The sequence below is a fragment of the Acanthochromis polyacanthus genome, chromosome 9 (genome assembly GCF_021347895.1).
Source record: "Acanthochromis polyacanthus isolate Apoly-LR-REF ecotype Palm Island chromosome 9, KAUST_Apoly_ChrSc, whole genome shotgun sequence".
In the NCBI taxonomy this organism is placed as follows: domain Eukaryota; kingdom Metazoa; phylum Chordata; class Actinopteri; family Pomacentridae; genus Acanthochromis; species Acanthochromis polyacanthus.
The window spans coordinates 3,435,067-3,455,330 of NC_067121.1; the positions used below are offsets into that span (position 1 = coordinate 3,435,067).

Consider the following 20,264-nt stretch of genomic DNA (forward strand, 5'->3'; position numbering starts at 1 on the left):
CAGAAAGATCCCAGATCCACCCCGGGATTCGAAGCAGGATCTTCTCGCTGCAAGGCGAAAGTGCTAACCACTACGCCGCTGTGCAGCCCTCCCTCAAATGTGTATTTTGTAATAATAAAGCATTCTTAGATAAGAAGTATTGGCATAACTCAGCCGTTAACTCCACAGAGGTGTATTTGATTTGGGCAAAAAATTAGATTTTCAACCAATCTGTATAGCTTCAAAACCTGACCTGACAGAGTAAAACGGATGTCATTTTCGGATTAAGCGCTACTTAATCCCCCTAAATCAGTTAAAAAACTCTAGACAATTTTTCAAAAAAAATTTTTTGTTACCCAGTGTAATAATGATAGTGACAGTTTGAAGAGTATTTGTTGTAATGTTGTGTAGCCATGCTGAAGAAACCCAAAGAGAAATCATTTACATGAATGGAAACACAAACATGAAGAGAATCGGGCTCCAAATCCACAAATGAAACATGCAGAATGAAAGATGCTGCAAATTTCTGTGCTGCATATCAGGATGTGGAGAAAGTTAATCAGTACAAATGTTTATGAGACATTCAGAGCACAGAGAAGTTTACATGTTCATGAGCAGCGACGGCCTTCAGGACTGAACAGACACAAGAAAGAACCTTCATCACGTCAAGAGAACACTGTGGAGAACATCATGATGTTGGACTGACAGCTGATCTCTCCACAACAATCAGGGAGAGGAAATAAAATGCAAAACCACAACACATTTAAGCCCTCTGGAGAAAGAATCAGTATCATGTTCTGTGGAACTGGAGCTTTCTACAAAGTAAATGGAATAATGAAGAAGGAGGATTACCTCTACGTTCTTCAAGAGAACCTAAAACCATCAGCAGAAGGTTGATCTTGGACACAGTTGGATGTTTCAACAAGACAATGAGCCCGAACACACATCAAACATGGTAAAGAAATGGTTCCATCAGGCTGGAATGAAGGTTTTAGAGCCAACAGATTTTGTAATATTCCCAGAAGCCCTATGAAAAACAGACACTTTAACTCATAACTTCTGTGATTCTATTTCAGTTTGCAGATCTCAGCTGTGTCTCCATCATAATAAATCCAGAGTCCAGCATATAGCGGCTCAGTGAATGTGGTCTGGACTGTGTGGAGGAGAGTCATGGTTTCAGAGACGCTGTAGAAGGACAGAATACCTGCACTGTGATCCAGATAAACTCCTATTCTGGAGGACCAAGGACCTGAGACAGGAGTTTGGATGTCATTGCACATAAATTTATAACTGTTGTCATAATATTCTAATGCCCAGGACTTATCATTTTGGCCAAATCCACTCTCACTCCCTGCTCTGCTGATGCTCTTGTATGAGACTGCTATAGAAAATCCTCTTGCTGTCGTCTCCACCTCCCAGTAACAACGTCCAGTCAGACTCTCTCTGGCGAGAATCTCAGAGCAATAACTGAATCTGTCTGGATGATCAGGATAAGAGTGATGTTGTCTCACTAGTGTTACTTTTCTGTCTCCTTCAGATAAAACCAGGTTTGTGTTTGCTGTGTTTGGATCCAGAGTGATGTCACGTGAATATCTTAAGAATCCAGCTCTGGTCTTTGGTTCTAGTCCTGGTCCTGGTTCTGGTTCTGACAGTAAAACGTCTGGCTGAGTGACTGTCAGTGAGATGTTTGTCCAGGTGTCCTTCAGAACGTCCTCTACTTTACCTCTGAGCTCTTTCACAGCTGCTGTCACGTCCTCAAAGTGTCTCAGAGGACGGATGCTGATGCTGGATGAGTGTGTGGACTCACTGAGTGCTGACACTGAGGGGTAGTTGTGGAGAAACTGGCTGTGATCTGGTGTATCTGAGAGCTGCTTCAGCTCAGCGTCTTTCCTCTCCAGATCCCTGATCTCCTGCTCCAGCTTCTCCTGAAGCTCTTTGACTCGACTCTCTTCAATCACCTGCTGGGATCTGATCTGCTGCTCCACCTCAGAGCTTCTGTTCTGGATCAGATGGATCAGCTCGCTGAACATCTCCTCACTGTCCTCCACTGTTTTATCAGCAGAGACCTTGATGTCCTTCAGCTCCTGTTGAAGCAGCTTCACATCTTTCTGTCTGTCCTGGATTCTCTGCTGGATGTTCAGTCGACTCACCTCCAGCTCTTTCTGCCTCTCAGTCCTTTCTGCTGCAGCTGAGACTGTGTCGTGGCCTTTATGTTGGTCCACAGAGCAGAGATAACAGATAGACTGCTGATCAGTACGACAGAACATCTTCTTCACCTCATCATGACGAGAGCAGATGTTCTCCTGGAGGTTCTTGGAGGGCTCCACCAGCTGGTGTTTCTTCAACTGAACTCCATCATAGTGAGGCTGAAGGTGTTTCTCACAGTAAGAGGCCAAACAAACCAAACAGGACTTGACAGCCTTCCTCTTCCTCCCAGTGCAGAAATCACAGGCCACATCTTCAGGTCCAGCATAGTGGTGGTCAGCAGGAGCAGCTTGGAGTCCAGTCTTCTTCAGCTCCTCCACTAAAGCTGCTAACATGGTGCTTTTCAAAAGAACAGGCCTCGTGGTGAAGGTTTGCCTGCACTGAGGACAGCTGTGGATTCCCTCCTGGTCCTCTTTATCCCAGAAAGTATTAATACATGTCATACAGTAGCTGTGTCCACAGGGAATAGTCACCGGATCCTTCAGTAGATCCAGACAGATGGAACAAGAGAAGGTTTCTTGGTCCAAGTGAACTCCTTTCTGAGCCATTATCTCCTCTGAGCAGCAGCGACTGACTGAGTTTCACTTCCTTGTAACAGAAACTATTGTGAGCTCTGATCTCTACGTCATGTGTTCCTGCAGTCAATGTGGCCTGTCAGCTCTTCCACTTCTCCCCATGTTGGTTCCACCCATCCTGACAGTGCAGATCCAGAGGGAGGAACCAGGAGGAGGGAGGGTTATCAGGCCCATTCATTCAGGAAGACGCTGAGAGTTTAACCCTTTTTATACGACACCAGCATGTTTCATCATTTCTGTGAAGTTTTTAAGTTTTTCTCATCATTTTCAACAGTTGTTTACAAAAAGGCATCTATAAACACCGACTCATTGTACTGAACCTGTAAATATGAAGTTGTGAAACAGTGCTTTACATGTCCAAACAGGGTTGGATTCTAATGTTTGTTGCTCTCTACAGATTTCTCAACATGTGTCCTGCTGCCCCGAGATGGCAGCAATAATTTAATAAATGAAAGGAGAAGGTTTTCACACCATATAAATCATCTGTGGACAACAAACACTGGTTCCAGTGACTCCTAAACCTCTTTATTTTCCTGAAACACATGTATTTTTGTTCTTTGATAAATTTATTAAAGATCTTCTGAAAATATGACAGAATCTGCTGGGCCAACAAAATACACACAGCGACTTAAATTATCATTGAAGATGTAGAAACATTCATGACCTCTTAACACTCCCAAATGATTACGATTGACTACAGCTGCTGACTCCACTGATCCAGTTTAAATAGAACACATTAGATCCACTCATTACACTCAAACACTACAGTGGGAAAGTCTGAGGAGCTCAGCAAAGATCTGAAGGAGAATATCATTGACTTGAACTAGTTAGAAAGTCACTTGGAGCCATTTCAAAGCAGCTTCACACTCAAAATCTTTGTTTGTCAGAATAAAGTTCATGGTCCAGTCGTGTTACTGCCACCATCTGGAAGAAAACACAAACTACCACCTGCTGCTGAGAGAAGATTGGTCAGGATGGTCAAGAGTCAACCATCCATCCATCCATTCTCTTCCGCAGGGCCGGACTGGGAAAGAAATTCAGGCCGGGAGATTTCCAATCAGTCAGGCCACTTCCGCCACAGCAAGGGTTGTGTCACGTGGGATAATGGACCAAAATTTTGTTGTTTTCTTCCTTCTAAAAATATGCCTTTTACAGTTATAGCAATTACAACACTACTAAACAGACAGTAAGTCTATTAAACACAACCATAACGACAGCTCCATACAGTAGGGTGCTCCATAATCTTCACTCCATCCACTCTCTCCCCTCACTCTCATATCACCGCTCTGCAGTGCATGCTTGACGTGATGGAGCAGCGGCTCTACTCCGAGTTCCCTCTGGATGTGTGAACTTCTCACCCTATCTTTAAGGCTGAGCCCAGACACCCTACAGAGGAAGCTCATTTCAGACGCTTGTATCAGTGATCTCGTTCTTTCGGTCACTAACCAGAGCATGTGACCATAGGCGAGAGTTGGAACGTAGATGGATGGTAAACTGAGAACTTCTCCTTGAGGCTCAGCTCCCTCTTCACCGCAACGGTTCAGTACAACGCCTTCATTACTGCTGATGCTGCACTAATCCGCCTGTCTAACTCTTGCTCCATTTTCCCATCACTCATGAACAAGATCCCGAGATACTTGAACTCCTTCACTTGGGGAAGCAACTCCCTCCCAACCCTGAGGGATCAATCCACCGGTTTCTGGCAGAGAATCATGGCCTCGGACTTGGAGGTGCTGATCTGCATCCCTGCCACTTCATACTCGGCTCCAGTGCTGCTGAAGGTCTGATGAAGTCAACAGAACCACATCATCTGCAAAAAGCAGAGATGCAATCCTGAGGCCCCCAAAGCGGACACCCTCCTCACCCTGGTGGCGCCTTGAAGTCCATGAACACCACAAACAGAATCAGAGACAAGGGACAGCCCCGGTGGAGTCCAACACCCACTGGAAACGTGTCTGACTTTCAATTCAATTCAATTCAATTCAATTCAATTCAATTCAATTCAATTCAGTTTTGTTTATATAGTGCCAATTACAGTCAAATTGTCTCAGTGGCTTTACAGAACCCATATGCCTGACCACCGGAGCAAGCCCGTAGGTGACAGTGGCAAGGAAAACACCCTTTTACAGTTTTTCTCCATTGGTTTGGCTCATTTCTCGAAACCGAGATGACATTCTCAAAACTCTAGGTGCATTTTGCAAAATACTTTCTGTGGTTCTGCACAACACCATGGATTACCAGCAAAATGCCATATCTCTCTCAAAACGCTTCATCCATGCCTCAAAACCAAATACTTCTCTCGTGTAAATAGTCAGTGGCACCAAAATGACACATTTTTTCTTAATACCTTCAGCACATTTCTTGAAACAGAAAGTACGTTCTCAAAATCATAGGTTCATTTGGCAAAATGGCGTGGATGACTTAGTACAACTCCATGGATCACCAGCAAAAGGTCATATCTCTATGAAAACAATTCACTCATGCTTCAAAACTAAACATTTTTTCATACAAATGGTCAGTGCCCTCAAAATGCAAAGTCCCTGTAGCGTTGTGTGAGCACTACTTGTCAAAACGTTTAGAAGTTTTGTCACTGTGGCAGAGGAACATCAAATATCCCCATGTCTAACAGTACAATGGTGTAAAAAAAAAAAAACCCTCAATAAGACAAAACAAAACAAAACATGAGTAGTCTTTAAGTTCTGACACACACATGGTACTTGCACAGCCATGGGAAGTTTATTCTTACAGTTTCTCAATTGCTTTGACACATTTCTCAAAACCAAATCAACATTTGCAAAACAACTCACACAAATTCCAAAACTCGGTTTCATCTTCTCAAAACCAAATCAACTTTTGCAAAACAGCTCACACAAATTTCAAAACTCTGTTTCATCTACTTACAAGCAAATTTGATCTCAACAAAATGCAGTTCCACATCCAAAATGATAGATGAAACTGTGGAGCGGGGCACATTAGGCTGCACTCTTTGACCTGCCTCTGCCATTGTTAGGCCGTGGTTGATTACATGGTCAACAAGAGTAGCCCGAATTTCATCAGGGACAGCTTGGTGTCTGTGTGCACCTCGGCCTCTTCCTCGTATTCCACCACCACGCATTCTTATAGCTCCTCTTGAAGTTGAAGTGATCTACAGTAATTCAGGGTGTTCCTGACATATTTTGGGAATTGAATAAATTGTTTTGATTGTGACAACTTAAACACTGAAATAATGCTAACATGTTTTGAAGGGTATGACAGTTTGACTGAGAAGTGACAGTCAGCTCAGATCACTGACATATATTCACATGGTATTTGTACAAACTGTAGCAGATTGTGTTTAATCATTTGCAGAACTGTACTGAAACATTTAAAATTTGCTTAAAGGAATGAAAAATGTCCAATCCATTGTGTGAAAATGCCCAGTGGTTTTGAGACTTGTCCATGTTATTTTGAGAATGTCATCTCGGTTTCAAGAAATGAGCCAAACCAGTGGAGAAAAACTGTAACAGGGGAAAAAACTTCGAGCGGAACCCGGCTCTACTTTGTGCTGAGTATGCGGACACAGCTCTCACTTTGGTTGGACAGGGACCGAAAGGCTCATATCAGAGAGCCCAGTACCCCATACCCCTGCAGTACCCCCATAGAGCCCCTTGAGGGACACGGTTGTAGGCCTTCTCCAGATCCACAAAGAACATGTAGACTGGTAGGTCCAACTCCCATGACCCCCTCGGCAGCTCTGCAAGGGTAAAGATCTGGTCCACCATTCCACGACCAGGACAGCATCCACATTGTTCCTCCTGAATCCGAGGTTCGACAATCAGTTGGAGCCTCCCTTCCAGCACCGTAGGGTAAACTTTCCAGGGGAGACTGAAAAGTGTGATACCCCTGTAGTTGGAACTCACTCTCTGGTCCCTGTTTTTGAAAATGGGGTCCGCCACCCTGGTCTGCCACTCCATAGGTACCGTACCTTATGTCCACATGACATTGTAGAGGTCTGTCAGCCAAGACAGTCCAACAATGTCCAGAGCCTTCAGCCTCTCAGGGTGGATCTCGTCCACCCCAGGCACCACAGAGGAGCTTCTTAACTACCTCGGCGACCTCTGCCATGGATATGGATGAAGATTCCCCACGTCTTCAGGCTCTGTCTCCTCCATAGAGGACGTGTTTACCGGATTCAGGAGTTCCTCGCAGTTCTCTTTCCAACGACCGACAGTGTTCCCAGTACTGGTCAATTGTTCTCCACCCTGACTGTACATAGCCTGAATAATGCCTTGTCTCCCCTTCCTGAGGCGTCGAATGGGTTGCCAGAACTTCCTCGAGAGCAACCGAAAGTCTTTCTCCAGAAACTCCCCGAACTCCTCCGACACTCGAGTTTTAGGTTCCACAACTGCGGCAGCTGAAGCCCTTTTGGCCAACCGGTACCTGTCAGCTGCTTCGGGAGACCCCCGAGCCAACCAGGCTCGAAAGGCCTCCTTTTTCAACCTGACAGCTTTCCTCACTGCTGGTGTCTATCAGCGGGTTTTTTGGGTTACCACCATGACAGGCACCAATGACCTTCTGGCCACAGCTCCTAACAGAGGCTTCTACAATGGAGGATTTGAACATGGACCACTCAGAATCCATGTCCCCAACCTTCCCAAGGATGCAGGAGAAACTCTTCCGGAGGTGGGAGTTCAAAACCCTACAGACAGGGTCCTCCACCAGACGTTCCCAGTTCACCCTCACTACATGTTTGGGTTTACCAGGTCTGTCCGGCAGTCTTCCCCGTGATCGGATCCAACTCACCACCAGGTGTTGATCAGTTGACAGCTCTGCTCCCCTCTTCACCTGAGTGTCTAAAACATATGGCTGCAGGTCTGATGATACCACTATGAAGTCAATCATCAACCTTTGGCCTGAGGTGCTCTGGTACCAGGTACACTTATGAACAGAGTGAGCAGAAATGTGTGGACTCTGGTTTCCTCCATGCTGAGGAGGATTGAGTCTTTCAACAGGGATAAAGGTGGACGTAGGAGGTACTGATAAAAATAACAGATTTGGATCTCAGTAAGCAAAGTTCACTGACTGTTCTTGCATTGAATTGCTAACCTTGCCAGCAAGTTGATTTCTCGCGATATTTGTGAGTTCACAAATCTCTCAAGAAAGCATCTTGCACCGCTCCCGCTTTCACTGTTCGGACAGAGCCAAGTTGGCACGGGCCAATCACGCAGCAGTATTCGTGTGTGGGGCGGGATATCCGGGTGTGAAGACGACAGCACTCTAGACGACACCAAGCACCAGTAGATCAAAACAAACATGGCAACGGAGGACAACGATCGTGTAGATGCTGCTATTAAGTCAATTTTAGCCGAATCTCCTATCGCTTCTTTGAAGGAAGAACAACGAGAGGCGCTTTGCGCATTTCTGGATGGTAAAGATGTTTGTGCTTTTTTACCTACGGGTTTTGGTAAGAGTTTAATCTCCCAATAGGCTCCGCTCGTTGTGAAGATCCCGCGATTGGCTAAAAACAAACCTGTCAGAGGCGGGGACATACTGTTGCATTGTCCAATCCGTGCCTCTTTCCTCAGAACGGATTTACATGGAGCGGTCCCAGATTGATATGGTGGAGTACTATCAAGTACTACACAATTATTAATCTGGCTATTGCCAGGTTATTGAATTGCTTCTGTGGGACCTGAATTTTTAATATACTGAACTGTTTTTAATCGGACTGTGTGGTGCTCCAACTTTGGATTATTTTACAGTTAAATGATATTAGGCTGACTTCTGCTGCATATTGTATCTGAATAAACAGACAGGAGCATCCAAATACTTTTGGCCATACACTGTACTATGCTTATTGTCAGGGAAAAACAGGAGATGACAGAGGGATACATTTGTAAACACTGACCTCTAGTGGAGAACTCAAGATCTGCAAAGGTAAAGATAAGGGAGGACAGAGATCATTTAAGATCAAATCAACCAAATGTAAATGAAAAAATGGGCTGTTTCCACTCAGAGTGAATGGTGTCTCTGGATGATCCTGGTTGCTTCTTCCATCGTCTCTAATAGTTCTGACCAACCACCTACCAATATGCTGATATTAATATGCATGATGTAGCTATCATTTTCAGTTTGCACAAAATTACTCAAAATTAGTCTAAATTGACGGAATCTTACTCAGATTACATCAGATCCTTTACAGAATTATTCATAATTCGTCCAGCTTCAGTTTTGTCCAACGTCTTTTAAAAACTGTTCAAAAATCTGTCCAGATGATTCACAACCTATCTTACATTAGTTAAACATTTGCTAAAATTACAATAATTACAATTATAATAAAATGGCTCAAACCCTTTCCAATCAATGTTAGAACCAACTGTGATCACCAGTATTATGGGATGCATCCGTGTGTGAACAGTGAAACTGCAGCAGTTTAATATCTATGACATAGGTATCTGTTTCAGTTTGTCCAATGTTACTTAAAAATAGTCCAGAATGGTTAAATCTTATTCAAACTGCATCAGATCCTTCCCAGAATGACTCCTAATGTGTCCAGAGGTCCTAACATCTGTCCAAAATGCCTCAAAGCTTTTCCAAAGTGACTTGAACCTTGGCCAGAATGACAGCAACTTGTTAAAAATGTCTCAAAATGATCTGAAAAGGCTCAGTTTGGTCCAAAGTCTCTCAGAAATGGTTCACAAATGTGTCCAGATAATTCAAAACTTGTCTTAGGTGAGTTAAACATTTACTGCAGCCACAATAAAATGGTTCAAAATGGCTCCAAACCTTTCCAATCAATGTTAGAACCAATTGTGATCATCAGTATTATGGGATGTATCCTAGTGTGAACAGTTTAGAGTTCTAGAAACAATCTTTGGTTCTCTGGATGTGTTTTTGTTTCTGATAATCCACCAGATAAAACTTTAAAGAGGTCATTCTGGTTAAACTTTAAGGTTAAACTTCTGCAGTTTCACTGTTCACATGATGATACATCCCATAATATTCATACTCAAAGCTGGTTATAGAGAAAATGGTGCTAGCCTGATCCGCTGTGTTATAGTCAGGTGAGTTCTGCTGACTTTCCACATTGTTCACATGTTTTCTTCACAAATAACAGCTGATTCTCTGCTCAAACTAGAACAAATGCGCTGTTTTATAATTAGTCAGTGAAGTAAAACTCTCACAGTCAGTCTGAGGTTTTTATTGAGTTTCCAGAATGAACAATGAATAAAATGAATCATTATTGGACTCTTGTTTAATGTAATGAGTCACGTCATCCACATGCAATACAAGCTAATGTTTGCTGTCTTAATAATAATGATAGTGACAGTTTGAAGAGTATTTGTTGTAATGTTGTGTAGCCATGCTGAAGAAACCCAAAGAGAAATCATTTACATGAATGGAAACACAAACATGAAGAGAATCAGGCTCCAAATCCACAAATGAAACATGCAGAATGAAAGATGCTGCAAATTTCTGTGCTGCATATCAGGATGTGGAGAAAGTTAATCAGTACAAATGTTTATGAGACATTCAGAGCACAGAGAAGTTTACATGTTCATGAGCAGCGACGGCCTTCAGGACTGAACAGACACAAGAAAGAACCTTCATCACGTCAAGAGAACACTGTGGAGAACATCATGATGTTGGACTGACAGCTGATCTCTCCACAACAATCAGGGAGAGGAAATAAAATGCAAAACCACAACACATTAAGCCCTCTGGAGAATGAAGGATTTTTCTATATCTGAGTTTACAGATTCTCCAGTGAAGTAAACAAATTTGTGATCTGAGAAATGAGCCTCAGAACAATAAAGAAACAGACACTTAAATTCATCAACTCTGTGACTCTACTTCACTTTAGGGATCTCAGCTGTGGCTCCATCACAATAAAGCCAGAGTCCAGCATGTCGCGGCTCAGTGAATGTGGTCTGGACTGTGTGGAGGAGAGTCATGGTTTCAGAGACGCTGTAGAAGGACAGAATACCTGCACTGTGATCCAGGTAAAATCAGAATTTGATGGAAAAAAGTCAAAAGTTTGAATTTTCACTCTGACATTTGAACGTCATATTTATTAGATTAAGTGAACAAACTGCTCATTTTCTAACTAACTGACCTACATCTGATCAGCAGCGCTTTAAAAAGTGGATTTAGTGACAATAAAAGGCCTAAAAAACCTCCACAAACACAATAAATAGAACAAAACACACAATAAATCAGAATAAAACACACAAACACACAATAAATCAGAACAAAACACACAAACAGACAATAAATCAGAACAAAACACACTAAACCACTAAAGAAGCAGTTCTCCATGCTGACAGGAACTTAAAAAACAGCTTTTTGTTTGTTTGTTGTTGTTTGTTTGTTGGTGTAAAACAGAACAACTAAAATGCCTCCTTGTTTTTTTTCTTGGTTTTTGGTCTAAAATGCAAAAAAGGAAAATACTTGTTTATTTATTTATTGTGGAAAATGAAACATGGTTATTTTTTGTTGTTGGTTTCAAACAGAAAAACACAAAAATGATCTTTATTCCTTTTGTTATTTTAAAGCAGAACAGCCAGACTTTTTCTTTTTTTCTTGTTTTTATTTTTTATTATGACATTTATAATTCACACCTTTTACCTCCAAACACCTTTGCCAAATAACTCCTAATGAACAAACCCTCATATTGATCAGATTAAATGAAAAATCATAAAAACAAGCATAAATGTTCAGATGAACAGCCAGCATACATCTCATTATAAAGCTGATGGATCTACCACCAAACACAGACATTAAACAGGAAGTTCATGTCAAACATTCACATTTTCTGCTTTTTCTCACTTTAAAATCACAGAGAATATATATTTTAAAAACACAACAGGCATCCAGACCAACAGAATGAAACCATTTTAGATTGTACATTTTCCCTGAATAAAGTGAAACAACCATGAAAAGAAAGCTTCCATCCAGTTCATCATTAGTCTCTATAATCAGAGCGTCACTCAGCCGTGATCTCTGCTGATGATCAACAAACGTCCATCTGGGAATGAAAGCAGAAAAGTTCCCCTGAAGAAGAAGCTTTTCTGACTCCATCCTCTGGAGTTCTGTCAATGAAATTTAATGATTCACTGATTAAATGTGTCTGCAGAACCTCAGACTAACTTCCACTTCTAAGGTCAGAACTTTCACATGTTCTTCATGCAGCGTTTTCACACCGTCTCTACGTTAGAACCACGCTTTACACCAGAACATCAGAGGAAACAGCAGAGAAATGAGCTGCAGATCAGAAAGAAACAGATCCTTAAACTCATCACCTGTGTGGCTCTACTTCACTTTAAGGATCTCTGCTGTGTCTCCAAAATCATAAAGCCAGAGTCCAGCATGTAGCGGCTCAGTGAATGTGGTCTGGACTCTGTGGAGGAGAGTCATGGTTTCAGAGACGCTGTAGAAGGACAGAATACCTGCACTGTGATCCAGATAAACTCCTATTCTGGAGGACTGAGGACCTGAGACAGGAGTTTTAGTGCTGTTGAACCAAAATATAAAACTGTTGTTAGTACATTGTAATGCCCAGGATTTGTCATTTTGGCCAAATTTACACTCCTTCCCTGTCCCCACTCTGCTGATATTCTTGTATGCGACTGCTACATTAAATCCACTTCCTGTCATCTCCACCTCCCAGTAACAACGTCCAGTCAGACTCTCTCTGCTCAGAACCTGCCACCAATGACTGAATCTGTCTGGATGATCAGGATAAGACTGATGTTGATTCACTCCTGTTACTTTTCTGTCTCCATCAGATAAAACCAGATATCTGATTGCTGTGTTTGGATCCAGAGTGATATCAGATGAATATCTTAAGAATCCAGCTCTGGTCTTTGGTTCTAGTCCTGGTCCTGGTTCTGGTTCTGACAGTAAAACGTCTGGCTGAGTGAGTGTCAGTGAGATGTTTGTCCAGGTGTCCTTCAGAACGTCCTCTACTTTACCTCTGAGCTCTGACACAGCTGCTGTCACGTCCTCAAAGTGTCTCAGAGGACGGATGCTGATGCTGGATGAGTGTGTGGACTCACTGAGTGCTGACACTGAGGGGTAGTTGTGGAGAAACTGGCTGTGATCTGGTGTATCTGAGAGCTGCTTCAGCTCAGCGTCTTTCCTCTCCAGATCCCCGATCTCCTGCTCCAGCTTCTCCTGAAGCTCTTTGACTCGACTCTCTTCAATCACCTGCTGGGATCTGATCTGCTGCTCCACCTCAGAGCTTCTGTTCTGGATCAGATGGATCAGCTCGCTGAACATCTCCTCACTGTCCTCCACTGTTTTATCAGCAGAGACCTTGATGTCCTTCAGCTCCTGTTGAAGCAGCTTCACATCTTTCTGTCTGTCCTGGATTCTCTGCTGGATGTTCAGTCGACTCACCTCCAGCTCTTTCTGCCTCTCAGTCCTTTCTGCTGCAGCTGAGACTGTGTCGTGGCCTTTATGTTGGTCCACAGAGCAGAGATAACAGATAGACTGCTGATCAGTACGACAGAACATCTTCTTCACCTCATCATGACGAGAGCAGATGTTCTCCTGGAGGTTCTTGGAGGGCTCCACCAGCTGGTGTTTCTTCATTGGAGGTACATCATAGTGAGGCTGAAGGTGATTCTCACAGTAAGAGGCCAAACAAACCAAACAGGACTTGACAGCCTTCCTCTTCCTCCCAGTGCAGAAATCACAGGCCACATCTTCAGGTCCAGCATAGTGGTGGTCAGCAGGAGCAGCTTGGAGTCCAGTCTTCTTCAGCTCCTCCACTAAAGCTGCTAACATGATGTTTTTCTCCAGGCCAGGCCTCGGTCTGAAAGTCTTCCTGCACTGAGGGCAGCTGTGGATTCCCTCCTGGTCCTCTCCATCCCAGTGGGTATTAATACATGTCATACAGTAGCTGTGTCCACAGGGAATAGTCACCGGATCCTTCAGTAGATCCAGACAGATGGAACAAGAGAAGGTTTCTTGGTCCAGCTGAACTCCTTTCTGAGCCATTTTCTCCTCTGAGCAGCAGCGACTGACTGAGTTTCACTTCCTCGTAGATGAAACTATTGTGAGCTCTGATCTGTACGTCATGTGTTCCTGCAGTGAATGGTTCCACCCCCTTGGGTCCACCTCCCCATGTTGGTTCCACCCATCCTGACAGTGCAGATCTAGAGGGAGGAACCAGGAGGAGGGAGGGTTATCAGGCCCATTCATTCAGGAAGACGCTGAGAGTTTAACCCTTTTAATACGACACCAACATATTCCATCATGTCTGTGAAGTTTTTAAGTTTTTCTCATCATTTTCAACAGTTGTTTACAAAAAGGCATCTCCAAACACCGACTCATTGTACTGAACCTGTAAATATGAAGTTGTGAAACAGTGCTTTACATGTCCAAACAGGGTTGGATTCTAATGTTTGTTGCTCTCTACAGATTTCTCAACATGTGTCCTGCTGCCCCGAGATGGCAGCAATAATTTAATAAATGAAAGGAGAAGGTTTTCACACCATATAAATCATCTGTGGACAACAAACACTGGTTCCAGTGACTCCTAAACCTCTTTATTTTCCTGAAACACATGTATTTTTGTTCTTTGATAAATTTATTAAAGATCTTCTGAAAATATGACAGAATCTGCTGGGCCAACAATATACACACAATTATCATTGAAGATGTAGAAAGTTTCATGACCTCTTAACACTCCTAAATGATTCTGATTGACTACAGCTGCTGACTCCTCTGATCCAGTTTAAATAGAACACATTAGATCCACTCATTACACTCAAACACTACAGTGGGAAAGTCTGAGGAGCTCAGCAAAGATCTGAAGGAGAAAATCCCCCAGTCAGAAAGTCACTTGGAGCCATTTCAAAGCAGCTTCACACCCAAAATCTTTGTTTGCCAGAATAGCTGTCGCCTCCCAAATCCATAATCATCTACACTCACACAGTCTTTATGAAAAATTTCAGTCTGGCTTTCGCACTGCCCATAGCACAGAGACGGCCCTGGTCAGGGTCATCAATGACTTGCTGGTGGCATCTGACCAGGGCTTTCCTTCCCTCCTTTTGCTCTTGGACCTCTCAGATGCTTTTGATACTGTTGACCATACCATCCTCCTCCACCATCTGCAATATTTCATTGGCATTTCAGACACAGCACTTCAGTGGTTTCGGTCCTACCTGACTGATAGAGCTGAGTATGTGGCCCTTGGGCAAGCCAGATCTCGGCCCCACATTGTCAACTGTGGAGTGCCTCAAGGGTCAGTTCTTGGCCCTACCCTATTTTCCATCTACATGCTCCCCCTGGGCCACATCATCAGCGGGCATGGAGTTGCCTTCCATTGCTATGCTGGTGATACTCAGCTCTATGTTAGGTTGGACCCCACATCCCCAACATCATTGTCCAAACTCACCAACTGCCTGGGGGAGACGAAGGCGTGGATGAATGGCAACTTTCTCCAGCTGAATGGCTGAAAAACGGAAGGTGTCCTCATTAGATCCCCACATCAACTCAAATCCTCTCCCCTCACTGTTTTCTCTTTTGCCAGCCATGACATTCCCCTTACATCCTCTGTAACAAACTTAGGGGTACGTTTCGACCCCCACCTGTCATTTGACACCCATGTTCAACACATCTGTAAAACCGCATTTTTTCATCTCAGAAATATTTCCAAACTCCGCCCCTTCCTCTCCCTCCCTGATGCTGAGAAGCTTGTCCACGCCTTTGTTTCCTCCAGGCTGGACTACTGTAATGCACTCCTCATCGGGATTCCTGGCAGGAGCCTCCAGAGACTGCAGTACATCCAGAACTGCGCTGCCAGGATCCTGACGACGGTGTGCAAATCCCATCACATCACACCGATCCTCCATAACCTCCATTGGCTTCCAGTTAGGTTCAGGATTGAATTTAAGATTTGTCTCCTGACCTATCACTGTGTCCATGGCAGCGCACCAGTGTACCTTAAAGATCTGATCAGTCAACACAACCCGACCAGGCACCTCCGCTCCTCCGACAGCCACGAACTCCAGGTTCCAAGGTCCAAACTCCACTCCATGGCACATGGGGCTTTCAGGCGGCTGCACCGCGACTGTGGAATGCCCTCCCCAACCACCTGAGGGTGCCACAGTCGCTTGAAGTTTTTAAAAAACAGTTGAAGACTTTTATGTTTTTAAAAGCGTTTTCTTAATGTGCTGTATTTTTATTGCTGATGTTTTTATCTGCAGCACTTTGAGATTTGGTTTTCAAACATAAAGTGCATTATAAATTAAACTTATTATTATTGTTATTATAATAAAGTTCGTGGTCCAGTTGTGTTACTGCTACCATCAGTAAAAAAACAAAAACTACCACCTGCTGCTGAGTCCACGGGGTTCTAGAGGATCGATGAGGCAGGAAGTTCTTCTTCTAGATGCAGAACCTTAAAGCTCCACTCAATTCTGCTGCTGATCACATGACCAAAGAAAATGCCTTCTGGAGGAAAGTTCTGTGGTCAGATGGAAGAGAAACTGAAGGTGAGGCCTTCAACTCCAAGACCACCAAACCTACCATCAAGCACGGTGGTGGCAGTATCATGCTCTGTGGAACTGCAGCTTCACACAAAGTAAATGGAATAATGAAGAAGGAGGATCACCTCCACATTCCTCAGGAAAACCTAAAACCATCATCAGAAGGTTGATCTTGGACACAGTTGGATGTTTCAACCAGACAATGAGTCCAAACACACATCAGAATGGGTAAAGAAATGGTTCCATCAGGCTGGAATGAAGGTTCTAGAATGAAGGCTCTAGAATGAAGGTTCTAGACTGGTCTCCCCAAAGTCCTGACTTAGACCCATCAAGAACCTGAAGAACCAAGTCTGAGGCAGAAAGACAATTAATTTAGTTGAACTTAACCAATTCCAACAAAGATAAACCAGAGGCCTGTAGATGGAAACCAGAAGAAACGACTGAGGTGAACCTGGACAAACATTAGCATTACTGTGTGCATCTTTTGACCGTCAGATTTTGTCATATTTCCAGAAGACCTGCAACAAAACTATTAAAGAACAAAATACATGACACTGCCCTGATAAACACGGTCTTTAGTCTTTAATTTCAGGTCTGGTCCATTTTCACATAAATTATTTCTGTTCATTTACATCCCTGATGCAGATTTGATTTCTAAGAACTTCAGGAGTTCACAAACCTCACACAGTCACGTTTTACTGTCACTTGATGGCGCCACTGTTCCATTTTTACGTGCAGCTGCTTTGAAAGGAAGTTAATTCAGCAAAACAGAGGACAAGATGTAGAAATATCTCAGTCTGACTGTACTGAATATGCTGTGTAGCATTATTTTTATATCACAGGTCATGAGTTTAGATTAACTTGTGAACGACTGACCAGAGGCGACACATGCAAATTATCTTTATGGTATTGCTCATTTACAACTTTTCTTGTGTTTGAGTACTCTTCTGGTCTGAATGGAAAAAAATAGGAGATTTTCAGCCGTCATCAAAAAACGTTTTCCAACTGTCTGAACAAGGTTTAGAGTAAAGTTTTATTGTGCAGTATGACTACGTTTGAATTTTTGTGAATCTTCTCAAGTCAGCTTAAACTATATAGAAAAAAATGTAGATAATAAAAGTAAGAGCCGCAGCAATTTAAAAAAATGCAAATATACACTATCAGAATAAAAGAAGAAGTACATATTATAAAAAGCACATGCTCAGAATAAATACCCTGAGAAGGTGTTGCACATGTTATGCAGTGCATTGATGTATTAGTGCATATGTTGGTTTGTAGGCCAAAGTGAAATGACCACAATTATCCTGCAGATGAACTGGAACATTATGCACGGAGTCATGGGGAGGGGAGTCGATGAGGTGGTTCATTATCCAGAGAGTGAACAGGGTGTGGAGTGAAGTACTTCCTCCCCTCCCTAATGTCCTGAGGCACGAGCCTGATGGTGGATGGAAATAAGCTGTTATGGAAGCAAACCTTGTGAGGTCTGAGGCTCTGCAGGGTCTCAGGTTGTAGCCAGAGTCCACCTGGACAGAGCAGGATCTGGTTGGTCTCTGAGGATGCTCGAGGTGTATGTAGGCTCCATGGAGGAGAGGTCAGAGCTGATGATCCTCAGCAGTTTTAATGACCCGTTGCAGTGATTTCCTCTGAGGTGTTGTTAAACCACACAGTGATACCGCTGGGAGGATGCTGTCCAGGAGCCCTCTGTAGTCTTAGGAGAGGAGCTGAGTCCAGCTTCTTCAGCTGCCTAAGGAAATGCAGTGTCTGCTGAACTCTTTTCATTGTTACCACGGTGTTTTCAGCCCAGCCAAGACTCTCTGATATATTAAATTCATCCATCCATCATTATACACAGCTTAATCCTCGTTAGGGCCACGGGGGGCTGGAATCTATCCCAGCTGATTTAGGGTGAGGGCAGAAGACACCTGGACAGGTCACCAGTCTGTCACAGGCCTACATATACAGACAAACAATCACACTCACATTCACACCTACAAATAGTTTAGAGTTACCAATTAATCTCAGCATATTTTTAGACTGTGGGAGGAAGTTGGAGAAAACCCATGCATGCACAGGGAGAACATGCAAACTCCATGCAAAAAGATCACGGGAAGGCCGACACACAAACCAGGGATCTTCTAGCTGCAAGGCAACAGTGCTAATCACCAAACCACTGTGCAGCCCGTTTTAAATTCAATTCACTTCAATTACATTTACACAGAGTAGATTCAGAACATACACCAATCAGCCACAGCATCATGACCACCTTCCTAATGTTGTGGTGGTCTCCATTATGCTTCCAGAACTCCTCTGACCCAGTGGTTCATGGACTCAGGACCTCTGGGGATGTCCTGTGGATTCTGTGGGTCCTGTAGGTTGCAGGGTGGGACCTGCCTAGACCATCCCACAGATGCTCAATAGGATCTGGATCTGGGGAGTGTGGAACCTGGGTGAACAGCTCAGCTCTGTCGTGTTCCTCGGACCACTTCTGAGCAGTTTTTGCCATGTGTTGGTGTTCATTGTCCTGCTGAGGGTGAGAACTGGCATCAGGGACTGCTGCTGCCATGGGGGTGGGGGGTTGTATGATCTGTAGTGTTTAGGTGGGTGGTACATGTCAAACATCCATATGAGTGTCAGGACTCAAGGTTTCTGAATTATGACAAGTTGATCGATGTTGTTCACTCCACCAGTGGTCGCAACGTTGTGGCCGATTGGTGGACGTCATCTCAAAGCTCTTAGCATCGTAAGGTACAGACCTCACAAATTACAAAGAACAGGAAACCCGACAATCCAAAGATGCCTTTGGGTTCCCTATGGGCGATGGTAGGAAGGAATGAAAATACCCTGGGACAGGGAGGAGAAATAAAACCTCCGACAGAACCAGGCTCAGGGAAGGCGGCCGTCTGCCTCGACCGCTTGGTGAGAGTGGAGATGAGGGGATAGCAGGATAGCAGGTGGTGATATGAAGGACAAGGAACTTTTAGCTGCCAGTAACCTCCACCTCAGTGCTCTGGATGGTGAGAGGCTGCAGAGGGTATCCTCCTGAAGTCCAGGATGAGTTTTTTGGCTTTGTCTCTGTTGAGAAAAGATCATTGTCCTCTCCATAGACGATGACCTTGTGAACCAGGGCCCTGTATGATGATTCATTCCCTCCTCTAATGTGGCTCAGGATGGTCGTATCATCTGCATACTCCATGGTGTTATTGTCCTGGGTGGAGGAACAGTCATGTGTACAAACAGAAGAGTTTGGTTCTGAGGCAGCAGCCCACTGTCAGGTCATCAGAGACCTTCATTCCCATCGTCATCCCCTGTGGTCTGTCTGTGAGGAAGTCCAGGATCCAGTTCCAGGTGGATATTGGTTCAGTCAGCTTCAATGAAGCTGTAATCCAGGAACAGAAGCTGAACATATATGCTGTATGTGTCCAAGTGTTGATGGAGTGAAGAGTCACCGCATCGTCTGTCCAAGAAGGAGACGAATGAACTGAGGATGGTCCACTGAGGAACAACAGCGTTTATGTGTCTTAAAACCAGCTTCTCCAGACACTTTATGGTAGCTGATGTGCGGGCCTCGGGTCTTGATTGTTCATTGTGGTTCAGTTTGTTGTTTGGGAACTATAGGAGAGGTTTTAAAGATGCATAAGACTGTTTCCTGTGAGAGAGAAGTGTTAAATATGTCCATGTACACCTCCACAGAGCCGCTGGACTTTAGATTAACCCTCGTGTCGACCTGTGGGTCAAACTGACCCGTTTTAAAGTCTGAAAATGTGGAAAAAAAATATTTTCTCAGTGAAACATCTGATGTCCACATTTTCAACAATTTTGGGAAATCTTTGAACATTTTTTGGTGGAAAAAAAAAATTAAAAATGTTTCTTAAGAATATTCACTAAAAAATCAACCAAAATCCAGTGAATTTCACTAGATTTTGGTTGATTTTTATGTGAATGTTCTTAAAGACAATATTAGAAGTTTTACTGATATATATGTAATCATTTTAGATATTTTTAGGATTTTTTGGAAGATTTTTACTCA

The 20,264-nt window shown here is 43.5% G+C and overlaps 2 protein-coding genes across 3 annotated transcripts; both read right to left on the bottom strand.

The window, feature by feature from the left end:
- Positions 1-298: 298 nt before the first annotated feature.
- On the bottom strand, positions 299-13,794 carry LOC127535533 (tripartite motif-containing protein 16-like). Of its 2 annotated transcripts, XR_007944356.1 has the most exons (3): positions 12,188-13,794; positions 10,364-10,725; positions 299-655 (listed from the first exon to the last, which is right to left on the bottom strand). XR_007944356.1 is itself a non-coding variant. In XM_051953819.1 (2 exons), the coding sequence occupies exons 1-2, from the start codon at positions 13,740-13,742 to the stop codon at positions 10,589-10,591; spliced, it is 1,692 nt and encodes a 563-aa protein (XP_051809779.1). In that variant the 5' UTR covers positions 13,743-13,794; the 3' UTR covers positions 9,976-10,588. The 2 variants fall into 2 exon arrangements, 1 of the variants encoding a protein (XP_051809779.1); XM_051953819.1 differs by lacking the exon at positions 299-655 and having other exon boundaries at positions 9,976-10,725.
- Positions 650-2,756, bottom strand: LOC110965267 (tripartite motif-containing protein 16-like). The gene has a single exon (XM_022214246.2). It carries the CDS (start codon positions 2,730-2,732, stop codon positions 1,047-1,049), a length of 1,686 nt encoding a protein of 561 aa, XP_022069938.2. The 5' UTR covers positions 2,733-2,756; the 3' UTR covers positions 650-1,046.
- Positions 13,795-20,264: the final 6,470 nt, after the last annotated feature.

Excerpts from the sequence above, each read along its gene's own strand:
- LOC110965267 (XM_022214246.2), bottom strand. The coding sequence starts at position 2,732 with ATGGCTCAGAAAGGAGTTCACTTGGACCAAGAAACCTTCTCTTGTTCC.
- LOC127535533 (XM_051953819.1), bottom strand. The coding sequence starts at position 13,742 with ATGGCTCAGAAAGGAGTTCAGCTGGACCAAGAAACCTTCTCTTGTTCC. Across the intron at positions 10,726-12,187 it reads TTATCTGGATCACAGTGCAG|GTATTCTGTCCTTCTACAGC; the intron begins GTATTCTGTCCT and ends ATCACAGTGCAG.